The 23,653-nt window shown below is 43.6% G+C and overlaps 2 protein-coding genes across 5 annotated transcripts; one reads left to right on the forward strand and one right to left on the reverse strand.

The window, feature by feature from the left end:
- Positions 1 to 7,775: 7,775 nt before the first annotated feature.
- Positions 7,776 to 17,256, reverse strand: LOC123996807 (multifunctional protein ADE2-like). Of its 4 annotated transcripts, XM_046300527.1 has the most exons (15): positions 16,830 to 17,256; positions 16,032 to 16,457; positions 15,864 to 15,917; positions 15,225 to 15,749; positions 14,469 to 14,540; positions 13,861 to 14,009; positions 12,443 to 12,479; positions 12,017 to 12,214; positions 11,189 to 11,367; positions 10,796 to 10,975; positions 10,544 to 10,657; positions 10,311 to 10,394; positions 9,213 to 9,393; positions 8,231 to 8,389; positions 7,776 to 8,113 (listed from the first exon to the last, which is right to left on the reverse strand). In XM_046300527.1, the coding sequence occupies exons 1-15, from the start codon at positions 17,239 to 17,241 to the stop codon at positions 7,947 to 7,949; spliced, it is 2,937 nt and encodes a 978-aa protein (XP_046156483.1). In that variant the 5' UTR covers positions 17,242 to 17,256; the 3' UTR covers positions 7,776 to 7,946. The 4 variants fall into 4 exon arrangements, with proteins under 4 accessions (XP_046156483.1, XP_046156484.1, XP_046156485.1 ...); XM_046300528.1 differs by lacking the exons at positions 13,861 to 14,009; positions 14,469 to 14,540; positions 15,225 to 15,749; ... (1 more) ...; positions 16,032 to 16,457; positions 16,830 to 17,256 and adding exons at positions 12,576 to 12,635; positions 12,927 to 13,298; XM_046300529.1 differs by lacking the exons at positions 13,861 to 14,009; positions 14,469 to 14,540; positions 15,225 to 15,749; ... (1 more) ...; positions 16,032 to 16,457; positions 16,830 to 17,256 and adding an exon at positions 12,927 to 13,292.
- Positions 12,765 to 23,443, forward strand: LOC123996808 (amidophosphoribosyltransferase-like). Its single transcript, XM_046300531.1, has 11 exons — positions 12,765 to 13,243; positions 17,666 to 17,732; positions 18,095 to 18,301; positions 18,405 to 18,517; positions 18,618 to 18,763; positions 20,367 to 20,439; positions 20,533 to 20,684; positions 20,856 to 20,983; positions 21,097 to 21,318; positions 21,573 to 21,693; positions 21,780 to 23,443. Exons 1-11 carry the CDS (start codon positions 13,113 to 13,115, stop codon positions 21,950 to 21,952), a joined length of 1,533 nt encoding a protein of 510 aa, XP_046156487.1. The 5' UTR covers positions 12,765 to 13,112; the 3' UTR covers positions 21,953 to 23,443.
- The last annotated feature ends 210 nt before the right edge of the window (positions 23,444 to 23,653 follow it).

The following is a 23,653-nucleotide window of genomic DNA, read 5'->3' on the forward strand; positions in this document are numbered from 1 at the left end:
GAGCTTGATGACAGCTTGCACAGTGCTCATTGGGATGTTTAAAGCTTGGGAAATCTTTTTGTATCCAAATCCGGCTTTAAACTTCTTCACAACAGTATCTCGGACCTGCCTGGTGTGTTCCTTGTTCTTCATGATGCTCTCTGCGCTTTTAACAGACCTCTGAGACTATCACAGTGCAGGTGCATTTATACGGAGACTTGATTACACACAGGTGGATTGTATTCATCATCATTAGTCATTTAGGTCAACATTGGATCATTCAGAGATCCTCACTGAACTTCTGGAGAGTGTTTGCTGCACTGAAAGTAAAGGGGCTGAATAATTTTGCACGCCCAATTTTTCAGTTTTTGATTTGTTAAAAAAGTTTGAAATATCCAATAAATGTTGTTCCACTTCATGATTGTGTCCCACTTTGATTCTTCACAAAAAAATACAGTTTTATATATTTATGTTTGAAGCCTGAAATGTGGCAATAGGTCGCAAAGTTCAAGGGGGCCGAATACTTTCGCAAGGCACTGTAGGTATTCCTCTTGTCCAGATGGGTTAGGGCAGTGTGCAGTGTGGTTGAGATTGCATCGTCTGTGGACCTATTTGGGCGGTAAGCAAATTGGAGTGGGTCTAGGGTGTCAGGTAGGGTGGAGGTGATATGGTCCTTGACTAGTCTCTCAAAGCACTTCATGATGACGGAAGTGAGTGCTACCGTCGTTTAGCTCAGTTACCTTAGCTTTCTTGGGAACAGGAACAATGGTGGCCCTCTTGAAGCATGTGGGAACAGCAGACTGGTATAGGGATTGATTGAATATGTCTGTAAACACACCGGCCAGCTGGTCTGCGCATGCTCTGAGGGCGCGGCTGGGGATGCCGTCTGGGCCTGCAGCCTTGCGAGGGTTAACACATTTAAATGTCTTACTCACCCCGGCTGAAGTGAAGGAGAGTCCGCATGTTTTCGTTGCAGGCCGTGTCAGTGGCACTGTATTGTCCTCAAAGCGGGCAAAAAAGTTATTTAGTCTGCCTGGGAGCAAGACATCCTGGTCCGTGACTGGGCTGGTTTTCTTCTTGTAGTCCGTGATTGACTGTAGACCCTGCCACATACCTCTTGTGTCTGAGCCGTTGAATTGAGATTCTACTTTGTCTCTATACTGACGCTTAGCTTGTTTGATAGCCTTACGGAGGGAATAGCTGCACTGTTTGTATTCGGTCATGTTACCAGTCACCTTGCCCTGATTAAAAGCAGTGGTTCGCGCTTTCAGTTTCACGCGAATGCTGCCATCAATCCACGGTTTCTGGTTAGGGAATGTTTTAATCGTTGCTATGGGAACGACATCTTCAACGCACGTTCTAATGAACTCGCACACCGAATCAGCGTATTCGTCAATGTTGTTATCTGACGCAATATGAAACATATCCCAGTCCACGTAGAGTGGAGTGTGGAGTCAGCTTGGCCGGACCAGCGTTGGACTCGTGGTCAGCTTTTCCGAAAGGAGGGCGGGGCAGGGCCTTATATGCGTCGCGGAAGTTAGAGTAACAATGATCCAAGGTTTTTCCACCCCTGGTTGCGCATTCGATATGCTGATAAAATTTAAGTCTTGTTTTCAGATTAGCCTTGTTAAAATCCCCAGCTACAATGAATGCAGCCTCCGGATAAATGGATTCCAGTTTGCAAAGAGTCAAATAAAGTTCGTTCAGAGCGATCGATGTGTCTGCTTGGGGGGGAATATATACGGCTGTGATTATAATCGAAGAGAATTCTCTTGGTAGATAATGCGGTCGACATTTGACTGTGAGGAATTCTAAATCAGGTGAACAGAAGGATTTGAGTTCCTGTATGTTTCTTTCATCACACCATGTCTCATTCGCCATAAGGCATACGCCCCCGGCCCTCTTCTTACCAGAAAGATGTTTGTTTCTGTCGGCGCGATGCGTGGAGAAACCCGCTGGCTGCACCGCCTCCGATAGCGTCTCTCCAGTGAGCCATGTTTCCGTGAAGCAAAGAACGTTACAGTCTCTGATGTCCCTCTGGAATGCTACCCTTGCTCGGATTTCATCAACCTTGTTGTCAAGAGACTGGACATTGGCGAGAAGAATGCTAGGGAGTGGTGCACGATGTGCCCGTCTCCGGAGTCTGACCAGAAGACCGCCTCGTTTCCCTCTTTTACGGAGTCGTTTTTTTGGGTCGCCGCATGGGATCCATTCCGTTGTCCTGGTTGAAAGGCAGAACACAGGATCCGCGTCGCGAAAATCATATTCTTGGTCGGACTGATGGTGAGTTGACGCTGATCTTATATTCAGTAGTTCTTCTCGAATGTATGTAATGAAACCTAAGATGACCTGGGGTACTAATGTAAGAAATAACACGTAAAAAAAACAAAAAACTGCATAGTTTCCTAGGAACGCGAAGCGAGGCGGCCATCTCTGTCGGCGCCGACACTGATTACTGCTCGATGACGATGACTAGTACCTTATCTCTATTGACATGGAACTGCTATGGTCTAGGGCATGCAATAAAACGAAAAAGATACTATGTGCTCTAAAAAAGGAAAAAGCAGACATCGCGCTATTACAAGAGACACACCTCTGTGATGCTGAACATGCCAAACTCCACAGAGCTTGGGTGGGACAGGTGTATTTCTCATCTTTCAAATCAAACAGTAGAGGCACAGCCATACTTATCCATAAAAATGTTCCATTCATAATTGACAAAAACATATCTGATCCGGAGGGGAGATTTATTTTGATAACTGGGTCACTATATGGTCAACCAATTACTATATTAAACATATACGCCCCTAACACAGATACTCCTGCCTTCATGTCAAAAATTATAACCCTGTTCAATGAGCATTGTGTCTCCTTTGGCGTGGTGGCCGGAGATTTTAATTGTACCCTTAACCCAACCCTAGACAAATCATCTCAAGTCCCCACCACAAATCCTAGATCTGCAAAGATGTTGAATTCTCTTACTAAAGAGATGGGACTGATAGATATCTGGAGAGAGACTAATAGCTCATCTATGGACTATACATACTACTCTAATGTCCATAACACCTACTCCCGTATAGATTACATTTTTATCCCAAAGAGTTTCATAAATTCAGCCACTTGTACAATCGGACCCATAGCACTTTCAGATCACACCTTTGTCCACCTCCGATTTAACCTCTGCAAAAACATCCCGAGGTCAAAGAGCTGAAAATTAAACACCTCCATGCTATCAAATGACGTGTTCCACACATTGGTAACTACATGGATAGACAACTACACACAAGACAATAAAGATTCTCCTGTTTCTCCGGCCACAATGTGGGACGCTGCTAAAGCCACACTAAGAGGTCATCTAATTGCATATGCTTCCTCTAAGAAAAAAGCAATGGAAGCACACAGGCTAGATCTTGAGAGGGAGCTGGAATGCTGTGAAAAACCACATAAACAATCCCTAGACAGCACCTCCTGGAGTCATCTTAAAGCAGCCAAAGCCAAACAGAATTTGGACTACACTCGGGAGATAGGAGATAAAAAAAAAACGTTTTCTTTACTAAACAGAAATACCATGAGTATAGCAATAGGCCCAGTAGATTGCTTGCTTACCAATTACAAAAGGAGGAGTCAGAGCGTACAATCATGGCTATCCGAACAGCAGAGGACGAGGTCACATATGATCCAAAAAATATCAATTTAACTTCTCATGATTTTTACTTCAAACTCTATACCTCTGAGAGAAAACACACGGAGGCAGAACTCCACTCTTTCCTAGAGGGAATCTCGCTACCTAAACTATCAGAGACCGACCAGGAAGATCTCAACTCCCCCTTCACTCCTGAGGAGATCCTGGAGGCAATTACCTCCATGCCACCTAATAAGTCCCCAGGCCCAGATGGATTCCCCCAGCTCAGCCCTATCTTCATGCCAATGCTGGAGGACTTTTGCAAAAACGGAGTTCTCCCAGACGCAATGCACACAGCTCGCATTAGAGTGTTGCTAAAAAAGGACAAGGACCCCTATCCTGCTCATCCTTCTGGCCCATAGGCTTGTTGGATTTCGACTATAAAATAATTACCAAATTGCTCACCAAAAGACTAAACACTCTTCTTCCCAAAATAATAAAAGTGGATTTATTAGAGACAGATACTCTTCTGATAACATTCGCCGTCTTTTTGATATTATTGATCAAGTAAACGCACAGAAGACCCCTGTCCTGCTGGCTTCACTGGATGCTGAGAAGGTGTTTGACAGGATGGAGTGGAGCTTTCTGTTTTCAGTCTTAGAAAAGTTCAATATGGGCCCAAATTTTATTAAATTGATAAAATCACTATACTCTCATCCAAATGCCATGGTGACTACTAATGGACTGAACTCTGACAGATTCCCTCTGGAACGGGGCACAAGACAAGGGTGCTCGCTGTCCCCGCTGCTCTACTTGTTGGGGGCGGAGCCTCTGGCAGAGCTGATAAGGAGCAATCCAAGTATTATGGGTGTTTCTGCAGGCGGACTGCAGCACAAGATTTTGCTTTACGCGGATGATGTCTTGCTCTACATATCCAACCCTGAGAAATCCCTCCCTCTCAGTTTAGACACAATTGCTCAGTATGGCAAGTTTTCAGGTTATAAGATCAATTTTAACAAATCCACTTTCTGCCCTCTCAATATTACACTCACCAGCTCTATGAAGACACTTTGTCCTTTCCAATGGAAAACACAGGGGTTTCAATACCTCGGGATCTTCATAACACCAGATCTGAATAGCCTTTTTAAGGAAAATTATCTTCCACTCCTGGATCGAATCAAGAACGATCTCCAAACCTGGATCTCCCTCCCAATTAGCTTAGTAGGAAGAATTACTGTAATCCGTATGAACGTCCTCCCTAGACTGAACTACTTATTTCAGATGCTCCCATGCTATCTCCCAGTTTCCTTCTTCAAAACAACTAACCAAAGCATCATCAAATTTATATGGGGCAATAAAAAACCTAGGATCAAGTTTTCCACTCTATCGAAACCTGAATCTAAGGGTGGTCTTGCCCTTCCCTCCCTTCAATTGTACTACTGGTCTGCCCAAATCCGCAACATGCATCACAAACAGACAAGAGTCAACGTGGATTCAGATAGAAGCCCAATCCTGTGGTTCATTGCCCTTAAGCTCAATTATATTCATTAATACCTTTAGTGAAGTGGGCAACATAGCCAAAACCTTTGTGATTTACAGCACCCTACTAGCGTGGAGGGACTGTAAGAAATACCTGGGCATTTCCTCCCAAATATGTTCTCACTCGCCTATAGTAGGCAACCCAGACTTGCCAAAAGCCCTGAGGGATGCCAACTTTAATCTTTGGCATACTCTAGGAATCAGGACATTTTCAGACCTATTTCATCAGAAAACCACTACACTGAAATCCTTTCAAGAGCTCTGCAGTGAATTTGATGTGCCAAGATCCCATTAAAAAAAATATATCTTCAAATTAGACATGTATTTTCCTCATCTACCTCCAAGAGGTTTAGAAATCAGTTGAATGAAGTTGAAACCCTTCTTGTCACAGCACAATCCATTAAAGGCAAAATATCTTTAATGGATAAAAGGACCTTGGTCTGACTATCAGTGATGAGTTATGGGCGGAGGCTTGCGACAGGGTATACTGCTCCTCTACCAGTGTAAAAATGAAAGAATCTAATTACAAATTTTTGTACCAATTTTGTTATACTCCTTTGAGACTCCATAGAATGAAAACAGATATGTCTCCTAACTGTAAAAGATGAACCTCTGAAAGTGGAACCTATATGCATGTATTTTGGAGCTGTAGAGAGATTGCCAGATTCTGGCAATCTGTACATACTGCTGCACAGAAAATACTAGAGGTACAGTTTGATATGACCCCGTGTATCTATCTTCTTAATGCCCAGCAGGACTTTGGTTCTTGATTCTGACAGAGAAAATTTGCTTATGACTATTACATGCTTTGCTAAGAAATGTATTCTTCTATTGTGGGCCTCTAATACCCCTCCTACATTTAAAATGTGGATTGACCAGATTGTTGACTTTCTTCCTCTTGAAAAGCTCACTTATGACCTCCACAAGAGACAGCCCAAGTTTGATAGACTCTGGTCTCCACTATTCAACTATATTTCAAACTGGACAGAGTGAACGGGGTGACTAGGGAAATGCACAGATACATGTTGTGTAAGGTACTGTAAAACCTAAAAACGAATTATTGGCCCGTCGTCTCAGCGAATGCTTGAAATAGCTGATAAGAACCTTGATAGTGCTGCTGCAAGTGTTATGTTTTTTTGGTGTTTTTATTTTAATTTCGTTGTGTGCGTATGTATGTGTGTGTGTATGTATGTATATATATGCACCAAGGAAAAAAGAAAAACACATGTTTTTTATTTGACTTTATCATTCATTTTAATTGTATTTTTATTTTTTCAAATGTATTATTACATTTGAATGTGGAATGTGTTTTGTTGGTTGATTGACAAACAAGAAAACTTTAAACTGGAAAAAGAAAAAATTTGGTTTAAGGAACTGTATTGTGGCCTTTCATGGCTTCCTGTTTCACCGGGGTATAAAAATGAGGTAACACATGTAAAATCCATTTGTCATTCATCACCATGGGGAAAGGCAAAGAACTCAAATGAAGAGACATGCCAATTATACACTGGCAACAATTAAAACAACTGGAACACCACTTGCCTGGTAGAGGACCCAAGTGTATAGATCAGTATTTGTATGAACTATTTTACAGTATTTTGTTGCTTATCTTTATCAAGGGTGCCAATCAGTTTGGATGTGTCTGTACAGTACACTACCATATTTAAATCATGGGTTGGAACCTTCTCAACAAGACAGTTCATCAAATTTCTGTCCTGCTAGAGCTGCCCAGGTCAACTATAACTACTGCTATTGTGAAGTGGAAACGTCTTGGAGGAACAACAGCTCATCCGCTAAGTGGTAGGCCACTCAAGCTCAGAACGGGACTGCTGAAGCGAGTAAAAATCGTCCGCCCTCAGTTGCAACACTGACTACCGAGTTCCTGCCTCTGGAAGCAACGTCAGCAAAAGAATTGGTCATCGGGAGCTTCATGAATTGGGTTTCCATGGCCAAGCAGCCCCACACAAGCCTAAGATCGCCAAGCGTCAGCTGGAGCTGACATTGGACAAAATGCGTTCTCTGGAGTGATGAAGCACACTTCACTATCTGGCAGTCCGACAGACAAATCTGGGTTTGGCAGATTACAAGAGAACACTACCTGCCCCAGTGCCTAGTGGCAACTGTAAAGTTTGGTGGAGGACAAATAGTCTGTGGCTGTGAAATTCTAGACGATTCTGTGCTTCCAACATTGTGGCAATAATTTGTGGCAGGCCCTTTCCTGTTTAAGCATGTCAATGCCCTGTGCACAAAGAGAGGTCCATACAGAAATGGTTTGTCGAGATTGGTGTAGAAGAACTTGACTGGCCTGCAGAGCCCTGACCTCAAAGCAATTGAACACCTTTGGGATGAATTGGAACGCCAACTGCAAGCCAGGCCTAATCTGTCAACATCAGTGCCCAACCTCACTAATGCTCGTGGCTGAATGGAAGCAAGTTCCTGCAGCAATGTTCCAACATCTTGTGGAAAGCATTCCCAGAAGAATGGAGGCTGTTATAGCAGCAAAGAGGGGAACCAACTCCATATTAATGACCATGATTTTGGAATTAGATGTTTGACAAGCAGGTGTCCACATACCTTTGGTCATGTAGTGTATACTGTATATGAAATAGAAAAACATAGTAATCTAAAACAGATGTTTATAAACATGAATCACTTTATTAAGGGAATGTTTAGAGAAATGTGTTGTAGGGCTGATTTTACATGGTAAATATTTCATTAGACATGACACAGCCAAGCAGTGACCCTTCACAATGCCCATCTTAGAGAGCTCTGGCAGGGTTTGGAATGGTACAGTACAGGTGGCTCCTTACAGGCTACAGGCCTGCAGCTTCTTGTCAGCCTGCTTCAGAGACACCCAGGTGTTGAGCATGGAGGCCCGCAGTTTGGACCACACCAGGTGGTCACTGAGCCCAAAGATCTGAGCTGCAAACTGGGCTGCAGCGTCAGGGGAGAGGACTGTGGAGCAGCCAAGACCTTTGGGAGAGAGGAGCAGTCAGGGCTAGGGTAAACACACAGATTCATTTCAAGGAGAATAACCATACATTACTGTACACACACAGCAAGACAGACCACATGGAAAGATGTACTCACCGCTGGGCATGCGAAGAGATGACCAGATGTCCTGTGCCCCCCAGTCAGGGGTGATAGGAGGGCAATTGATGACTGGGTAGGCGGTGTTTCCTGACATCACTGGACCAAGGCCATTGCTTCTGCCCGCCACAGCAACAAACATAGTCGGTACTCCGTCTCCTGGGAAAATACTGCACATTAGCCCACCCATACAGAAGAGTAAAATGTATAATGTTTTATATTAGATAGGCATTATTTTAGCCAGTATACTGCACAGTTACTCCACATACTGAGCCATTATTCAAAATGTATGTACCACATAATCTTCCACTTTCAATAAGCAGGCAACAGATTGTACAACCCATGTAGAGAGGGGTAGCTACGTTCTTGTTTTTTTGTCCACCCACACCAAACGCAATCAGTTGAAATATCAAAACCAACTCAGAACCAATTATATTAATTTAGGGACAGGTCAAAAGGCATTAAACATTTAGGGCAATTTAGCTAGCTTGCTGTTGCTAACTAATTTGCCCTATTTAGCTAGCTAATTTGTCCTGAAATGCACAAGGTTCTCTACTCTGACAATTAGTCCACAGATATAATGGTCAACCAAATTCATTTCTCGTCATCTCCCCTCCTTACTTCAGGCTTCTTTTTCTTTGGACTTTATATGGCGATTGGCAACCAACTTTAATAAGGTGCATTATCACAACCGACCTCCGTTCATCTTTCAATCACCCACGTGCGTATATACACCTAAATTCGAGGAGATGGAGAGGCAGGACATGGAGCACATTGAGCGTCACAAATAGAACTAACTTATATTTTAGCACCTGGCAATGCAGATGCTCGTTTGCGCGCGCGAGCAGTGTGTGTGCAATGATCGAATATCATGTATGTGTACATTTATTTTGCAAATGCTCGCACATGCAACACAAGCGGCATGGTCAGCATGTTAGGGGTTGCCAGTAAGGTTAGGGCTATAAGGCTGAGCTCAGCCCACCTTCGTATTCAGCTTTGATGCGAAGAGTCTCGTCTGGTCCTTTGTGTGCAGAGGTGACTCGGAGGACACAGTGGATTCCGTAGGAGCCACAGGCCTTCCTGATCTTCTCACAGTGGGCTAGGTCAGAGGTGGAGCCCATCAGAACCACCACTCTGCCACAGGCCTTGGGCTCCAGCAGAAGCTAGGGACACACACAGACACCCCATCAGTCTCTACTGAATGCCAAACCTAAACTATTTCACTCTGGGCTGTACTTGTATCATGTCTCTGTGTGTCATGTGACAGATTAAAACAAACTGGGTTAAAATTGACAGAGGTTGTGAGGGAGTATGCAAATCGGAGATTACTCGGGTTGATCAAAGACTGGTCACAAAAAGGTTGAGCTATTTAAAATGCTGGGATTCACGTGAGAATCGCATAATGTCTAGGTTATAAAACACTGGAATGGACCTCAATTAACAGACAAGTTCGTGTTAAACTACCTGGGCCCAGGTTCACAAATTTCTTAACTGCCATTTTTTCCTTAACAATAGATTTAAGTTACTATTCTTCAAAAAGGTTCTTATGTATTTACATTTCACCTTAGAAATTAGATTATTGAAAATAAAGTTATTGGAAATGTTAATTCCAAGATAGCTAAATCCTTGTCTTAAACTAAGCGCAGTGAGATAAACAATTGCGTTCATGAGCTTTTTAATTCAAACTTAGTCTGAAAGTTTCAGTATTGATAATTTTAAATCCAAGAACATGTTTTAGAACAGTAATCTCAGTAAGAAATAAGATAACATGATTGCCATTGCTAGCTAAAATAGTTGCATAGCAACACACATCTTAAAGACATAAGAAGTTTGTATGAAAATCATTCATTCTTAAAATATTGAGGAATTGCACTTACGAAGTTCTTATTTTTTCTTAAGAATCTTTAAGTTTTTGCGTAAGACGTGTTTTGTAAATCTGGGCCCTGATCCTCTATCATTACAGTATGTTGATTCAAAACAAACTAGTTCGCTGTCGTCCTGATAAGAGCTACAGCTCGTCAGCTCCTGTTATTTTAGGCTAAAGGACACCGGACTAGTGGGATACACAAAGCTAGCCTACCATCACTCTTTCAGAGACCCACTCAAAGTTTTTCTTCACCATCTGCATGGCCTCAGGAGTCACCTCCTTCAGGTCCCGGTACACCTGCAGAGAAGAGGACACAGATTTATACTACAGTTAACATGGTGCAACTCAAAATCTGAGGTGGTTAAATTATGGAAAAATGCTAATGTTGCCATAAAGGGAAGGCAGGATAGCAGCATTAGACAGAGCTATGCAGCAGACCATCTCACCTGTTTGTCTTTCTGCTGACTCCGATCTCCTGCAGGCCACAGCCTCCAGGAATCATTGTCAATCACATCAGCAAGCACAATTTCTTTGGTGCGCACATTCACACCAAACTCAATCTGTCAAACAGTCAGAGAAATGCATGTTAACTAACGGGAAGATATTCAATGCAAAATTTCCAGAACTAACTAAGAGCAAAACAATGGTCCACTTCATTACCTCCCCTGACCATCTGAGGGTGGTGCTGAGCCACATACCTTCATGTCCACCAGTGTGCAGTTCTGGGTGGCCCAGGCCCTCTCCAGAACCTCAAAGATGGCAACAGTGCTGCGGTTCATGATGTCCACCTCACAGCGGCCGATGTTGAGCCCAGCCAGAGAGAACTTAGTCTCCAGCAGCTGCTCCTCCGACCACTGAGGGTCATTGTTGGCATCATCCTAAGATAAACAAATAGCAACCAAGATTTCAGATAACGATGTAAACTGTAGAACACGGAAATATTTGTATGAAGATTGATGATGGATGAAGCACCTAACTTGCAATGTTTTCACTTGAGCAGAAAATGAATGTGTGCAAATTAAGCAGGAATATAGGATTATCAGACTTTCTCTGCTAGGCATGATTGGACAGATACAAACACACACAAACACCTTGAAGAACGTCTCCATTTTCAGAGGGGAGAACCTGTAGCCCTCCTTGACGCCTGGGTTCCTCTTCAGGAAGGATCCAGTAGCCACCCGTCGGCAGACCCACTCAATGGGGATCATCTCACAGTGGGCTGCCACGAACGCAGTCTCCGACTGCTGCCTTACAAAGGCTGTCTTAATGCCTGAGGTATAAAAAGAACACAAGGACTTATTCAGCCATTGGTGATTAAACAGCACCACTACTACAGCTGTGAAGGAAGCCAATTATCAGTCATTCAGGGAAGCCATTGTCTTAGATGAAGGGGAGAAAAGGGGGCTGAGTCACATTCTGTTTGATTAACAGAAGCATGTTCCGAGTCACAAGGAATTCATTTCCACAGTTTAGCTTACACCATGAGGGACACACTGGATGCAATTACCCCCATTTCTTTTAAAATTGTTGTGATATGGAGAGTCATTTCTGAACAGAGAGTGTTTATTAATGGACTACTGTGATCTCAAGGTCAAAATACAGGAATGCAACATGACCTGGATACCCAGGACAGCCCCCACTGTGGTCAGTTACAGACAGAAAACTCACTAATCATAACTGTTTGTTTGCATTCTAGCCTGTGGACAAATGCACTCATGATCGTTGGCACAGCCAGACAATATATATATATATATTCTCACATTACCATAAAGCTTTCAAATTGATTACAGAATATTATGAATATATGGGGGAGGGCACATCTAAACTAGTTATCACACTCACCGACACATAACCAAACTAATCATTAACAAACTACAATCATGAATGATAATTGAAAACACTGTAGCCAGAAGACTCACCCGCTTCCTGCAGTAGCTTGAAAACACAGCTCGTGGTTCTGTTTGCTATCGCGGCCTTCCCCTCCATCTGGTCCTTCCTCACCGCATTCCCGGCCGTGATTTGGTCCTTGGACTGGACCAGAACATGGCCTGGCTCATCCACGAGCACGAATATCTGCTTGGTCTTTCCCTCATTTAGTTTCTGTCCAAGTTTCAGCACTTTAACAGAAAGCAGAAAAACATCAGTACGAAATCGACGCTGAAACACTTATTTACTTACGGAAACCCGGGTTTACAGTGGGAATCGAATTATATTGTCACATTTACATTTAAGTCATTTAGCAGACGCTCTTATCCAGAGCGATTTACAAATTTGTCACTCCGACTTGATGCTGTTTGCAACTGAAGAAAAATGTTGTACAAGTTTTATTTTACATGAAAGTATACCTGATGCAGGTGCCATGTTGGTAGATAATCTGAAAACCTGAAAAATAAAGCAAGTAAAGTTAAATTAAATCAACAGTGTGGGAAATGTACACCAAAAATATCTTACTTTCATCTATAATTCTCGCCACTTTACCTGCAACTCGTGGATTCGGCGCAAAAAGAGAAATGTGCTGTAGGAGTCACGACTGATTTTCTGAATCCAGAAAAGCCAATTACAATTGAGTATTGATTCGGGAATAACCAATTATAGTAATGTAGGCCTCACCACGTGGGGAAAACTTTTTCTTCCGCTGCCCACCCCAACATATCAGATCATCCCAAACACTGACATAGTTGTAAAATAGGTGTCTTTGATTTTTTTTAAACTTAGTATCTGTTGAATACTTTCAAATAAATCTAATAACTTTATCACCAAAAAACATAGGGTGAATGTCTACATATCGGTGCTCAGTCAAAGTCCTAAATCGATATGAGTTTGTATTACTTTCGCAATTTGACACGGAGTACTCCGTCTGTTGTGAGGGACGTCAATGAAGTTCCCCATTTTGTATCCCTGTAGGTTGAGCCCGTTCGTTAAGCCGTAGCTCTGTTGTCAACACGTGGCCAGTGTTTGAAGCGTGGAGATAGATACACGCTGTGTGAAGTAGACCAGAGGCCCAGGAATTTAAGAATGAGCGAGTTCGAAGAATCTGGCATCGGAGAAGAGTGCGGAGTTTTCGGCTGTGTTGCCGCAGGAGAATGGCCAACGCAACTAGAAGTTGCCCAAGTGTTAACTTTGGGACTTGTCGCGCTACAACATAGGTGAGTTGATGTTTTCTAGGTAGCAAATTTAAATAGCGTCGTTTTGTATAGCCATCCGCTAATCATAAATTCCCACTATCTTGCCCATAATTGATTAGCTACACTGCTATAATGGTTACAACTTTCATCACTTAAAGAATGCATTGTAGTTCGCAATGTCTCAAAACAACGTGTAGGTGTGACGTCAACGTTCCACATTGCTTTTCAACTTTTTTATTTAACTAGGCAAGTCAGTTAAGAACAAATTCTTATTTTCAATGACGGCCTGGGAACAGTGTGTTTGTTCAGGGGCAGAACGACAGATTTGTATCTTGTCAGCTCGGGGGTTTGAACTTGCAACCTTCCGGTTACTAGTCCAACGCTCAAACCACTAGGCTTCTCTGCCGCCCCAACTTTGTACATTGTGTTACGTTATTTCCCGTTAAAGTATGGCGATCTCTGGACTTATTTGGATTCCAGACTGCTACATTTCTCCAATGCAGACTCCCACTCAATATCTTTCTTAAAGGTATTGTGTGCCACAACTTTCAGACATATTTACTCCTATTATATACAACAGTCAACTGGTTACAATGATGTTAACATCATTTGTAACATTCGGACGTGATTAGGCCTACCTGTTTGTGTCGGACAGAGGCTGCCATTGAGTAGACTGAGTTGATCTCTGTAATGGGAATGTTTTGTTCCTCCTCCAATTTGCACTGGAAATCAGTACTCTCAGCACAGCTGCTCCCAGTATCATTTTTCTTCACAATTCTACAGGTATCTAAAGAAAACAAGGATTCAAAAGGGCTAATACATGAGAGATTGAGTTGAGGGGTTAAATGCCTTCATCATTGATTCATCAATCACTTTTGTGTAGAAGTCTGATTCTTGACCTTGGTCCTCTCAAGTTGATTGTGCTGATGTGTTCTGAGAAAACATTTCAAAATGTATACTAAAGAATGTGCAGATAGCAATCTTATTGTTCTGTGTTTTGAGCACATGGATACACTGAATTCAAATTTCAGTTTTGTAAAGAAGGCTAGTGTTTTTTGCACATTCTCAGCAGTTTTGACTCCTCTCACCAGCCCGCTCTCCCATGATTAGATCAGGACTCTTATTGGTAAGTCACAGGACTGACACAGTCACACGTCCATCATTATTCTGTTACTGAGCCTTTGGTCCGCAAGTGGATTTAAAAATGAGATGATACATAATTGTGGAAGGAGGTACAATTTCAAACCTTGAATCAATGCTTTCCTTTTCAGTCCTCTTTTTGCAGTCAGATCCTGTCTTTTATCGGTATCAGAATTGTCTGAAGGAACACAGAGGCATGCAACATCACTAATGCACAATTTCATAACTTATTTTCTCCAACCAGGTTCTACTGGCTCAAACTACCATCATTGGGGCTGATAGGGTTTATTTTTTTAATGTTATAGTTTAGCTTGTTATAGGCAACAAAAGATGTGGGATATGTCTGAAGATGTAATGGCTTGCGTTGGAGTGTCTGCTATGTTTTTTTATGGTCACCACTAAACTACAGCTATGAAGGAAGCCAATTATCAGTCAATCAGGGAAGCCATTGTCTTAGATGAAAGGGGGCTGGGGTGGGTCACGTTCTGTTTGATTAACAGAAGCATGTTCCGAGTCACAAGGAATTCATTTCCACAGTTTAGCTTACATCATGAGGGACACATTGGATGCAGTTACCCCCATTTATTTTTAAATTGTTGTGATATGGAGAGTCATTTCTGAACAGGGAGTGTTTAATAATGGACTACTGTGATCTCAAGGTCAAAATACAGGAATGCAACATGACCTGGATACCCAGGACAGCCCCCACTGTGGTCAGTTACAGACAGAAAACTCACTAATCATAGCTGTTTGTTTGCATTCTAGCCTGTGGACAAATGCATTTAGTGGTGACTTTTATATAGTCACCACTAAATGATTTGGAGTGACCTTAGGTTGCTCTACAAAGGAGTCACTTTCTTACCTGTGTGTGTTTGTTTGTCCTCATTCTTTGGGATAACCTCATAGCTTTGAGCTGTGTAAGAGTTAACTGGACAAGTCATGGCATCTGTGTCATCCTCATACCCCATCATGGCCCCAGCCAAAATGGCGCCAGCCTCTGCTTGTTCCTCATATCCCATGGCAGGTCCACTATCCGACCTGGTCAAAATGGCATCCACCTCATCATAGAACCTCATGAGACGGCGTGGGTCTGTGCTGTCAGCCCTGCCCCTCTGTAGGGAGCGATACAGGTACTTGAGGTTCTTGTATTTGGTGTGACACTGCTTCCAGTCGCGCTCCACCCCCTGCTGCAGTAGCCGGCAGGAGATCTGCACAAAGATATCCCTCTTCCTGGTGGAGCTCTCCAGCTGCCTGCACACACCCTCCTCCGACCACACCTGGATCAGAGCATGCACCTCCTGGTCACTCCAGTTCCGGCCTGTGTCAGACACCGTTACCACGTGGAACTGCTCGGAGCTAGATTGATCCAATGGTAATAGATGGACTCCTAGGATGGGAGACAGAATGTAGAATAGAGTGAGCATAAGCAATTATGCCAAGCCCATGTACTGCACAGCATTTTAGAAGGCTTTTCTGCTATAGGTTATTTGATTATACATACCTGATTCCCTTTGGTTTTGGTCTGTGTCTAGCTCATAATTGTCACTGTTGTCATCTGAAAGATGCATTGTTCTAGAAATGTTAAAAGTAGGTCTAAGCAATGTATTCATTCAGTATCTCATCACCAGCTATAAACTTGTAGTATTATTATTTTTTGTTAAAATCTCACCGTCTATCTCAATGACCAGGTCTCCTTTGGGTTCTTTAGACTGAGTCTTGCCTTTCAGAGGGCCCAGCCTCCCAGCTCCCTGGTCCCCTTCAGGTCCTCTCTGCATATCCTGGCACCCTTCAAATCCCCTGTCCAGCACTATGCCCTCTACCTCATCAAAGAACTTCATGTACCTTCCTGGGCCACTTCCACTGCTGCCTGCAGCATCCTGGGCACTCTTGGCTGTCTTGTACTCATACTTGAGGTTCTTGTATTTAGTGCGGCATTGTTTCCAGTTGCGCACCACTCCGAAGCCCCTCTGCATGCAGCGGGCCATCTCCTGGAAGATGGCCTTGTTGCGTAGCGTTCCTTTGAGGCGTTGGCGGACGTGGCGGTCAGACCAGACACAAAGCAGAGCTCGCACCTCCTCATCTGTCCAATGGCGGCCTACGTATTGGGCATAAGGGAGAGCCTCGTGAAGAATCTGACACAGGCCTCATTAAACAAACACACATGCATTTTTAAAGGAATGTCAATCAGGGGGTCCATTTTTGATATTGTCTGTTACTGATACTCTGGTTTATTTAGATTCAGTGTAACCCTTTTTATTGGCTAATGGTATGTGACTCCAGTTATGTCTGAGTCAACATTTCTGTCATGAAGCAGCCTCTTTATCTAAATGAGGGATACCTCAAAGATTATGCTAATTAGACTACATTTGTGTATACTAAACATCTTCCGATTTTATTCTATTGTAAATTAGTCCAGTGTGTCAGCATTATACTATTTTTTTCTCAGCCAGTACATTGTTCCAGTTACCTTCCTGTATTATGACTGAGGAAGAGTGAGCCTCTTTCTCACTGGTAAGATCCTCCTTTTCCTCCCAGTCACTTTGGTTCATTTGGGTGTCCATCATGGCTGCTTCCCCCTGGCTGTAGTTGGTGGATGTGCCTGGCTGTTCAGCCTTCGTGCCCTGAAGTCCCAGCCGCCTGCACTGGGCCTGGCACTCCCTCCAGCCACGCAGCACGCTCAGCCTTTTCAGCTGCTCTGAGATGCATTCAAAAGCGGCTCTACTGCATACACCTGAATTTTGAGCTGCTCCCAGCTCCCCCCACACTGACAGAAGAGCCAGCACCTCAGTTTCCCTCCACTGCCCTGCTGCACCTGTCTCCTCCACCTCTAGAATCGCCTCCTCTTCACCTCCTCTTTGTCTCCCTGCTCCTTTCTCCATGTTTGAGCTGACCTGGAAATGCTTCTTTCTCTCCCAGCCCCCCTTCCTCTGGTGTCTGGTTCCCAAGGCAACCAGGCGGTTAAGCCGAGAGGAACGCCCACCAAATCAAAGCAGCCTCACTACTGGCTTAAGCTGTGTGGTGTGGGGGAGGAACGGATGGACTGTAATCCGAGAAGCAGCTTGGCAAATTGGCTGAGGCTGCAGTGCAAGGCCACTCCATATAAGGCAACTCCACTGCAGATACACATACCCCATCATTTTTCCTCTGTTCTAAAACACTTCTCCTTTACCAAACCGGTTAAGACTGCCCTAAAACAGTATACATACAGAAAAGCTAGCCTCAAACATGTTGCATTAAGCAAATTGTCTTCAAGACTAGAACCTAAATGTTATTCAAGCAATTTATTTGTCTTTGTTTATTTAGGGGTCAGGAAAGTGCTGGAATCGTCACAAGTAATGGAGTCAACCCACCAACGTACAACACCCTCAAGGTAAAAATGTGTGACATACAGAACCATTCAGTAAGAAAACATGAAAGAGAAACATGGCTATAATCACTCATTCCAGATAATGATGATTACTCAACATCCTTTCAGTGTCCTCAAACTAAGCACAATACCACCACTTTTCCCCCAAAACACATTAACATGTCAACTAAAGTCTCAGACGGGGAGGTAACCTGCTGTACAGAAATAAGACAACAGTTATGTCATCACGTTAAAGCTTTACTAATCACATTTTGGCTACAATTTGTATTTATTATTATGAATGCACAAGCTTTTAGTTCAGTATGTGTGTCCAAGATGTCTGCATGTGTTATTGTTCTGATTTGGTATGTCGCTTCCCTTCACAGGGGATGGGGTTAGTGAACAATGCCTTTCCACCTGAGGACCTTCTGAAGCTGCGCTATGGTAACCTGGGCATCGGGCACACACGCTACTCCACCACGGGCATCTCTGAGCTCCAGAACTGCCAGCCCTTTGTAGTGGACACACTGCACGGCAAGATAGCTGTGGCACACAACGGGGAGCTGGTCAATGCAGCCGCACTGCGTAAAAAGGTGGGCCATGCTGTCATATGCAATGACTGTGTGTGCATTTGTTTATATTGTAGTTGATTATTGTGTATTTGTGTATAAGCATACATAACTGTGTGTATGGCAGGTGATGCGTCACGGCGTGGGTCTCTCCACCAGCTCAGACAGTGAGCTCATCACCCAGCTGCTGGCTCTGACTCCGCCCATGGAGGAGCTGGATGCCCCTGACTGGGTGGCCAGGTCCATACTATGGCCTTCTAATCCATTCCAATAATACACCATTTCTTTTACGCCCTGTAAAGATCATCATCTTGATTGATTGTTATTCTTTATATTGCAGGATAAAGAACCTGATGCATGAGACCCCTACATCCTACTCACTGCTGGTGATGTACACAGATGTGATCTATGCTATCCGTGACCCGTATGGAAACAGACCGCTCAGCATCGGACGCCTCGTCCCCATTTCTAAACTCCACACTGCAGGTGTTTTTGGTGCTTCCTTAGCGCTGCATGGTATTTGTGTGTCTTTGTCATGTGTATTTTTGATTTAACTCATCTACGAGCAGAGTTACTAATCTATGTAAAGTTAGTCAAATATATTAGCATACCAAATTATGATTCAGGTATTTTTTTTGACTAAAGTGAAAATTCTAAATTGTATTTTTTGGTCCTGTGCAATTTGTAAATCACAAAAATACTTGTGTGAACACAAAGTAAAAAAATATATATAAATAAGTCATATTATTTTAGAAGAAATAGTGAGTCGTGCAAGTGTGCCAATATATTTGACCGCAACTATATACAGCTCTGGAAAAAAGAGACCACTGCAAAATTCGGTTTCTCTGCTTTTACTATTTATAGGTATGTGTTTGGGTAAAATGTTTGTTTTATTCTATAAACTACTGACAACATTTCTCCCAAATAAAAATCTTGTAATTTAGAGCATTCATTTTCAGAGAATGACAACTGGTCAAAATAACCAAAAAGATGCAGTGTTGCCAGACCTCGAATAATGCAAAGAAAATAAGTTCATATTCATTTCTAAACAACAAAATACTAATGTTTTAACTTAGGAAGAGTTCAGAAATCAATATTTGGTGTAATATCCCTGATTTAAACAAAATAAATGTACCCCTCTTTTCTCCCCAATTTCCGTGGTATCCAACTCCAGCACGGACTCGGGAGAGGCGAAAGTCGAGAGCCATGCGTCCTCCGAAACACAACCCAACCAAGCCGCACTGCTTCTTAACACAGCGTGCTTCCAACCCGGAAGCCAGCCGCACCAATGTGTCGGAGGCAACACCGCACACGTGGTCAGCGTGCACTTCGCCCGGCCCGCCACAGGAGTCGTTAGTGTGCCATGAGACAAGGATATCCTTGCCAGCCAAACCCTCCCTAACCCGGACGACGCTAGGCCAATTGTGCGTCGCCCCATGGGCCTCCTCGTTGCGGTTGGCTGCGACAGACCCTGGACTCGAACCCAGCCACCCGGGAGGCCCCATAACCCTGATTTTATAATCACAGCTTTCATGTGTCTTGGCATGCCCTCCACCAGTCTTTCACATTGATGTTGGGTGACTTTATGCCACACCCGGCTCAAAAATTCAAGCAGCTCGGCTTTGATGGCTTGTGACCATCCATCTTCCTCTTGATCACATTCCAGAGGTTTTCAATGGGGTTCAGGTCTGGAGATTGGGCTGGCCATGACAGGGTCTTGATCTGGTGGTCCTCCATCCACACCTTGATTGACCTGGCTGTGTGGCTTGGAGCATTGTCCTGCTGGAAGCATTTTCCTGCTGGGAAAACCAATGTTAATTTAAATGCATTCCAGGTGACTACCTCATGAAGCTGGTTGATAGAATGCCAATAATGTGCAACGCTGCCATCAAGGCAAAGGGTGGCTACTTTGAAGAATCTCATGTGAAATGTTTTTATTTGTTTAACATTTTTTGGGGGGTTACTACATGATTCCATATGTGTTATTAAAAACCCTTGAATGGGTAGGTGTGTCCAAACTTTTGACTGGTACTGTATATAAAATTGAGAGGATGGATGATTGACAAGGCCATATTGTGTCCTCTGTCAGGTGCTGGTGAGGGAGACACAGAGGGTTGGGTGGTGTCATCAGAGTCCTGCAGCTTCCAGTCAATCGGTGCCAAGTGAGCTCTCATCACCAGTGACCAACCTCTTATTGCCATGGCAACGTGTGGTCCTGTGGCTCACAAGTTTCTCTCTGTCTGTCTGTTCCTTAGGTACCACAGAGAGGTGATGCCTGGAGAGATAGTCCAGATCTCCAAACACGGTGTGAAGACCCTAAGCATCGTCCCTCGCCCCGAGGGAGACCTCCCTGCCTTTTGCATCTTTGAATATGTTTACTTTGCCAGACCAGACTCCATATTTGAAGGTAGGCATAGATAGTAGTTGTCCTGGCTAACAACACAAAAAAGTTTTAAGTTGTAGTACTGAGTCAGTGAGAGTAGTAAATAGTTTGGCTGGGAGGTTACAGCACATTACTTGCTTTTAGCTGATGCTAGACTAGCTATAGTTTCCTCAGTGTTTCCACCTGGTGTTGCAGGTCAGATGGTGTACACAGTCAGGCAGCGCTGTGGACGGCAGCTAGCCATTGAGGCCCCTACAGAGGCAGACGTGGTCAGCACTGTGCCCGAGTCTGCTACTCCTGCTGCACTGGGATACGCGGAGCAGGTGAGTTGTGGCACCTATTGAATGTTGATAGCAATAGGGTGCATATTCTGACTCGTGCATATTCATACAATATTCTAGGCTTCAGTTTGTACTCTTCTGTTCCATCTCTGCAGTCGGGACTGCCGTACGTAGAGGTTCTGTGTAAGAATCGCTACGTTGGGAGGACATTTATTCAACCAAACACACGCCTCAGGCAGTTGGGGGTGGCCAAGAAGTTTGGTGCGCTGACAGACAACTTTGCAGGCAAGCGGGTGGTGCTTGTTGATGATTCCATCGTCAGGGGCAACACCATCGCCCCCATAATCAAGTTGTTGAAGGAAGCAGGAGCCACAGAGGTGAGTGGCCCAGAGTTTATCATTATCAGTCCTGCTCTTAATATCAATTATACAGTATGTTAGTCTCTCTCTCCTGTTTATAATGGTTGATTACTCAAGTTTTATTAGTCTTATGTATGTGATAAGCATGGTATACATCGTCCAATGAAATGCTTACTTGCAGGTTCCTTCTCGACCATGAAAGACGACATCGGGTCTCACATTGTCTGTCTGTAATGACCACTCATTTTGGTTGTTGACCTCCCCTCCCATAGGTCCACATCCGCGTTGCCTCCCCACCCATCAGGTTCCCCTGCTACATGGGCATCAACATCCCCACAAAAGAGGAGCTCATTGCTAACAGGCCAGAGTTTAAGGACATTGCTGGCTACATTGGTGAGATTCGGAATACTTATTATTCGATGTACTTATTATTCGACATGTGTGTGGTCCAGATCTTAAAACGATGTTCTGTAATATAGGTGCCACCAGCGTGCAGTATCTGTCAGTGGAGGGCCTGGTGTCAGCGGTGCAGGGGGGAATCCACTCCCTCCAGAAGGATGAGCGGATCAGCACCAACACCAAGGCCAGCAGGAGAGTGGGCCACTGCACTGCCTGCCTCACAGGCAAATACCCTGTGGAACTGGAGTGGTGACCGCCGACCCCAACCTCAAACCACAACCACTATCTTGACCACACTACTGCTGTTATTGTACTTAATCTAATGTCTAAAGTGTGAACCTTAACCATAATCTAACCAAGGAAGTGCCTCTTGGAGCCTACTTGGTCACAGTATGGGTGCCTAGGGCACGGCCTCACCTTGACAAGTAAACACAGAATTGCTGTAGCTACTAAATTTTTCCTGAAAGCTGTTACGTTTGAGTGGTGCCTGGCCTGCTTTGGTCTGAAACAGTTGGGCCTTGATGCTTCCACTCTGGCAACACAATAACCTTATGCACGTCAATGTATTACATTTCAACTCAGCTTTTTCATTCCACATAATATTCCATTGTTATTAAAAACTAGCATTCTGACTCCTTTCTCTCATAGGAGAGATTAGTTACAAGTGGCCGTATCAGCTTTAAGACGCACAACTTCAAACCAAAAACGTTATGTGAAAACAACTTGCTTCCATTTAATAATATAAATGCAACAATTTCAAGTATTTTACTGAGTTAGTTCATAAGGAAATCATCAATTGGAATAAAATCATTAGGCCCTAATCTATGGATTTCACATGACTGGGAATACAGAACACGCCGTCGTACACATCGACCCAGAGCATCCCAAACATGCTCAATGGGTGACCTGTCTGGTGAGTATGCAGGACATGGAATAATGTATAGGCCATTTTCAGCTTCCAGGAATTGTGTACAGATCCTTGCGACATGGGACTGTGCATTATCATGCTGAAACGAGTTGTTGGCAGCGGATGAATGGCACCAACGGGCCTCAGGATCTCATTCAAATTGTCATCGATACAATACAATCATGTTCGTTTTCCGTAGTTTATGCCTACCCATACCATAACCGCGACCATGGGGCACTTTGTTCACAACGTTGACATCCGCAAACCGTTCGCCCACACACCATACACTGCCATCGGCCCGGTACAATTGAAACCAGGATTCATCTGTGAAGAGCACACTTCTCCAGCATACCAGTGGCCAGTTACGATGCCGAACTGCACTCACGTCAAGACCCTGATGAGGACGCGCTTGCAGATGAGCTTCCCTGAAATGGTTTCTGACAGTTTGTGAGGACGTTTTTCAGTTGTGCAAACCCAGTTACATCAGCTGTCCTGGTGGCTCATTTCCGACCATCCTGCAGGTGAAAAAGCCGGATGTGGACGTCTTGGGCTGGCATGGTTACACGTGGTCTGCAGTTGGATGTACTGCCATAATCTCTAAACCGCTGGAGGCAGTTTACGGTAGAGAAATAACAATTTCTTGGATCTTTTATTTCACCTCATAAAACATGGGAACAACACTTTACATGTTGCATTTATATTTTTGTTCCATGTAGATTGAAAGACTGAACATTTAATTTGTCAATTGTGCTTTCATTTTCCCCATCGTGATAAACAATTCATGAATATGTAAGAAAACAAAAGCAATTAATATAAAATACTTTTGAAAACCTTGTATTTCTTTATTACAATTTAAGTCATTCAGTATTTATTATGCACTCAGTTGTGAAACACCCATGGCAGTTATAACATCTATAGGAAATTCAAAATAAAGGGAACGCTTAAACAACAATGTAACTAAGTCAATCACACTTCTGTGAAATCAAACTGTCCACTTAGGAAGCAACACTGATTGACAATACATTTCACATGCTGTTGTGCAAATGG

This window comes from Oncorhynchus gorbuscha, linkage group LG15 (assembly GCF_021184085.1).
Source record: "Oncorhynchus gorbuscha isolate QuinsamMale2020 ecotype Even-year linkage group LG15, OgorEven_v1.0, whole genome shotgun sequence".
NCBI classification, from domain to species: domain Eukaryota; kingdom Metazoa; phylum Chordata; class Actinopteri; order Salmoniformes; family Salmonidae; genus Oncorhynchus; species Oncorhynchus gorbuscha.